The sequence below is a fragment of the Echinops telfairi genome, unplaced genomic scaffold, assembly GCF_000313985.2.
Source record: "Echinops telfairi isolate 266 unplaced genomic scaffold, ASM31398v2 ScPeMD7_7475;HRSCAF=8513, whole genome shotgun sequence".
NCBI lineage: Eukaryota > Metazoa > Chordata > Mammalia > Afrosoricida > Tenrecidae > Echinops > Echinops telfairi.
The window spans coordinates 5912650-5917487 of NW_022111379.1; the positions used below are offsets into that span (position 1 = coordinate 5912650).

The 4838-nt window shown below is 46.5% G+C and overlaps 1 protein-coding gene across 1 annotated transcript in view; it reads right to left on the reverse strand.

Moving 5' to 3' along the window:
• Positions 1-4211: 4211 nt before the first annotated feature.
• Positions 4212-4838, reverse strand: part of UACA (uveal autoantigen with coiled-coil domains and ankyrin repeats) — a 54683-nt gene continuing 54056 nt past the window's right edge. Inside the window, exon 19 of the mRNA XM_045285703.1 lies at positions 4212-4414. Within this exon, the coding sequence (XP_045141638.1) occupies positions 4343-4414 (72 nt within the window). The 3' untranslated portion in view covers positions 4212-4342. The remainder of the gene's footprint in view (positions 4415-4838) is intronic.

The following is a 4838-nucleotide window of genomic DNA, read 5'->3' on the forward strand; positions in this document are numbered from 1 at the left end:
TCCACCACCTCCTACTGGCCCGTAAGAAAGCTACTTAATGATGCATGAAACTAATTACTCTAAAATAAGACTGGAGCTGTATGGTAGCTATTCACAATGTGGAAAATCACACTTTTTCATGGCCTATTTTCTTTTAAAATGTGTGCCCTTTCTCCATCTTTAATGTGTTCTGTACATATAAAATAAATATTCTTCGCAGCAGGACCCTGGCTTGGAGGCCTTAAAATCCAATAAAAGAGTCCTGTCGTTTAATGGGCCTTAAATGCTCAACATCTTTTTCACTTAATGTAAAATCCATCTGATCTAATAGCTGTGACTGAATTATAGATATATAATTTTTTTCTATTAAATGTTAATCTTCTGACTTGGCAGAGCAATAGAAGCTCTAAATTATTAAGAAGGCAATAACCTCGCTAAACTCTTTCCAGAATTCTGAATATTCCCAAGACTGTTCTTGGGGGGAGGGGGGGCGGAGGAGGGAGGGTGGTGAAAAAATTGGCAAACCTGCTTGAAATATAAACTAAAAATCGGACCCATTAAGTACAACAATTTGGTTCAAAATATTAATTATAAGAGGTGCTTTCTTATTGCTGTTGTTTGCATTGTTTTATTTCACTCTAATGGAGACACACACACACACACACACACACACACACACAGTCCTCACAATTCTTGTTTTTCCATTCCTGTAGAACATTTTGTAACCTCCCCTTTGCAGCTGAATGCATTCATCATCGATGTTTGTTCACGCAGGCATAAATAATGAAATATGAAAATGCCCTCTGATAGAGAAGTGACGCCAGAGCCCAATTATGCAGAACACGAGCGCTCCTGCTGCCCGGGGAGGCCTGCTGGGATGCCATCCGGCTGCAGGCTCTAGTTTCTCCTTTCAAGTCTCTCTGACTCACTGAACCAAGCGCCCACACATGCAGTGTGGCCCCGAGACGCCACGCTAGGAAGCAGGTTGACATTTGCCTGGAGAGGCTGGGCTACACAGTCCTGAGGCAGAAGCACTGAACGAAACCGGGTGCGTGCCTTCCACTCTGACTCATGGCGGCCCTGTGTGCGTCGGAGTACAACTAGACTGCACAGCATTTCCAATGGCTGGTTTTTCAGTAGCTTGCCAGGCCTTTCTTCCGAAGCACCCTGGGTGGATTTGAACCAGCCACCTCTGGTTAGCAGCGGAGTGCTTAAAGGTTGGCATCACCCAGGCACTCCTGAGTCCAGTGGCTAGGGATAAAAACTTAGGGAAACCAGGGAAGCCCTGACACGGAGGTCTCTGGTCCCGCTGGGTGGAGAACATCGCTGAATGAAAGGAGAGCCCACCGGCCTTATTATTTTGTTTTGTATCCGTGCAAACTCGGTTGCTGTTTGCCTTCGGAAAACGAGTAATATTCAGTGACGAGGAGTGAGCGCTAGCTCTCACCCCAGGTGTGCGCAGCCACATTTCACGTGTGTATCACAAGCAATCCCCTTTCCGTCCCTATTTGCAGGGCTGGGGGCACTACAACTACGTAGGTGTGGAACACGCAAGAAGGGGAAGAAGACCACCACAGGGGTGAAGAGGAAGCCAGAGGGGAAGTGAGCAGTGCCTGTCCTTCCCCCACGCGGAAGAGCAGCGAAGGAAAGCTTGTCTCGGCTGCGTCCTGGCATGTGTGTGAGCAGGCTCGCTTGGTACAGACATCATCAGGGCCTGCAAAGCTCACCTCGAAACTCTTCCCACGTCTGCTTTGAAACTAGAGGGCCAGAGATGCTGTGCCAGGCAGGGCACGCGTGGGCCAGGACAGTTTCGTTAAGGTCCTTGTTGGAGGGCTCACAGGTAACACGGGGAGAAAAAGCGTTCTGAGCAGTAATGAGTCCACAAACACATTTATCATCACAGGGACATTGAAACTGGAAAAGAGCTCGTTCGGGGCAAGGGAAATAAATGGTTTGGAGAAAAGCAAGCATGACAATGACGGAGGCAAACTCACCTGGGCTTTCAGAGCAGAACAGGCGCAGCTCAACACGACTCCTAGCCGCCGGGTGCGTTCTCACTCACAGCGATCCAAGAGAGGGCTTCCGAAGCTGCACATCTTTACAGCTCCGCTCAGCTGTCTCCCGAAGGGCACCACCTGGTGGGCTCGAACCACCGACCTTTCTGTTAGCTTACCCGGCAGTGCCACCAGGGCTCAGTCACTGCCAGGTGTGTGATCTTAGATCAGTAGACAATTATGTATAATTCTGACCCTCTGTCGGAAGGAAGGAGCTCTTCTACTTGAGGCGGGAGTGGTAGAAAAGCAAAAGGACCGCTGTCAACAAAGCAATGGCTTTCAACAAAGGATTGAACTGGGAACATCCTCCTGCCTCGGGTTTTAGAATCTGTGAGAACAGGGATCAGCAGAGACCAGCACTGCCCGCTGCCAGTGTGCTACCTGCTCATTAGCTGTGAGTGCCGTGCGCAAGCTGGCCTCTGAAATCAGGTGAGTTGAACCAAACAATGGGATCGATTCCAGGTTACTTGGTGTTTCCCTCAAACGAGCCACATCAAGCAGACTTCTCACAGCCGGCACTGGTGCTCTGCAGCCCTGCCTCCTCTGCTCCAGTCTTTGAAGGTGGTCCCTGCATGGGCTTAACTTGCAAATCCTGTTTTCACAAGGACATTCAAAACAACACTTCACAGAGCACGCTTTATTGATGGTTGAAGACACAATCAATGAATACGAAAGGCTCCCTTTACCACCCCTACCAGGGAAAGACAGCAGTGAGCTGTCAGGATGCAGCACTGCACAGAACTTTGCTCTCCCCAACGCTGTGGCACGTCACCCAAGGCTTGTGAGCAGAACTCCGGCTGACGAACAGCACGCGGAATCCTGAAAGACACTAAGCCCACAGAACCAAGAAGTAGCCCAGTTCTGACTTTGCTCCGTTTGTTTCCGCACTGAGGAAGCCTGATGACGTGTTCCTTTACAGGAAGAGCGGCTTTGAAGGCCCGTGTCCTTGTGACTGGACAAAAGCGGGATTGAATTTGATTCAAGAGGCCCAGGGCAGATTGCTAAGGCACATTTTGCAATTTATGAAAACCTGACTTCGTTTTAGAAAACTTGAACAAAAGATCATTTGTCAGATTATTCGCTGACAAACTGGCACTTTTCAATCAGCTTGGTAAACATATTAATAAAAAGAACAGACAAATATATATATATATATATATCTGTATACATCTCATTAAAGAACGTTTATATAAACAGATTTCTATTTATATAAACTTTCTTTAATGAGATGTAGTTAGTAAAAATGGTGGGTTAATTAGCATGCTTACTATAAATGGCTGAGTTTGTTAATTTCTTGTTATCTGTGTTCTTGCCGTTTACTGTGTTATTACATTTTTGTCTAAAACCTTAAAAGATATGTTTTCTAAAATAATACTCTAATGCTCATCTTGCAAGAAAACGGCATTTCACATTATTAATCTCATTAGTGCAATTTTCCTATAAATAAGCAGGAAACATTTGGAGGGTGCATGTGGAATGAGTGCTTGGTTACTATAGTAGCGAATGTCAAAGCAATCCCTAACAACAACAAGTCGATGATTGTTGACACTTTGGAGAAATCGAGCAAACCATTTATCGGAGTTTTTAAAGACGGTGGCAAAAAGAGTCACCACAAGTGAAAATTAAGATACTGTCGTGGGGATGAGGAGACACTGGTATGATCATCAATCCCTGGTAACTCCACCCTGGCTGCGCTTCATCTAGATGTGATTTAGTACGGCCAGCCATTTATGGGAAGAAATGCACGGAAGGAAAACGAGTGAGAGACAAAAAAGAGGCGTGCTAAGAAGGAGGAGGAGAAAATCTCCAAAGGCAACTCACTAAGTTCCTGCCGTCCGGAGGGCGGTGGCCACGTGCTGGGAATTTCTGGAAACCACAGTGAACGTCACGGGCAAAGGGGATCTGAAAGGTCGTGCTGATCCACTTGAACATGGCACCCACCCCATTACCTTCTCTGAGAAGTGCCTTTAAACAATTCATCCAGCCCAGAACTTCTTCATCACCAACCTGTTCCTGTTTTATTAGGAAGTAAACAATGGTTTAAAATAGTAATGCCAACCCAAGGCAAAGGGTGATGCTGTTCGCAAACTATAACATTTACGTCTTTCGAATGTAAGACTTGAACTGATACTGAAAAACTCAGTGGCATACTCGTCTAGGTTGAAAGACAAAACCTACTGATGGAACAAAACACACTTTATTTTCATTTGGGGAGCACACAAGGAGGGCCCGGCAGACAGGGCTGTGAAGTTGCGCAGTGATTACTCGGCACCGGCAGACAGGCAGATGGGGCAAGTCGCCTGGAACCGCTAGCAAACCAGCCCCTGCCGCATCTGTATGATCTGGAGTAAGGCTGCCTGGACATCTTCATCCATGTGACCCTGGGGAGAGAGAAGATAAGGGGACATAGTGGATTTCATTCACACAGCACGCTAAACACAAGGCTGCACCCTAAGCATAATCAGCGGTTGTGATTCTGCAGAGGCTACATTCTCACCATCCAGGAGGTCTTCCACAGGAGCGACTGCTAAGGGAGTAGCACTCCACAAGGGACATTGAGAAAGTCCGTTTAAAAGTGGCTCTTAACATCTACCATCAGAAAGGAAGATGGATAAACTTCTCTCTTATAACAAAGGCCCTAGTTGACGGGTAGATAGCCTAACTCATGAATAAGCTAGGTAGACCAAAGGGAAACTGGTTTTCTTTTATGTTTTGTTTGTTTTCCCCCAACATTTGGAAAAATAATTAGACAAGTAACTTGTGGGGGGAAAATCCTCTGATGGCGCTCTCAGGTAAACGTTGGAC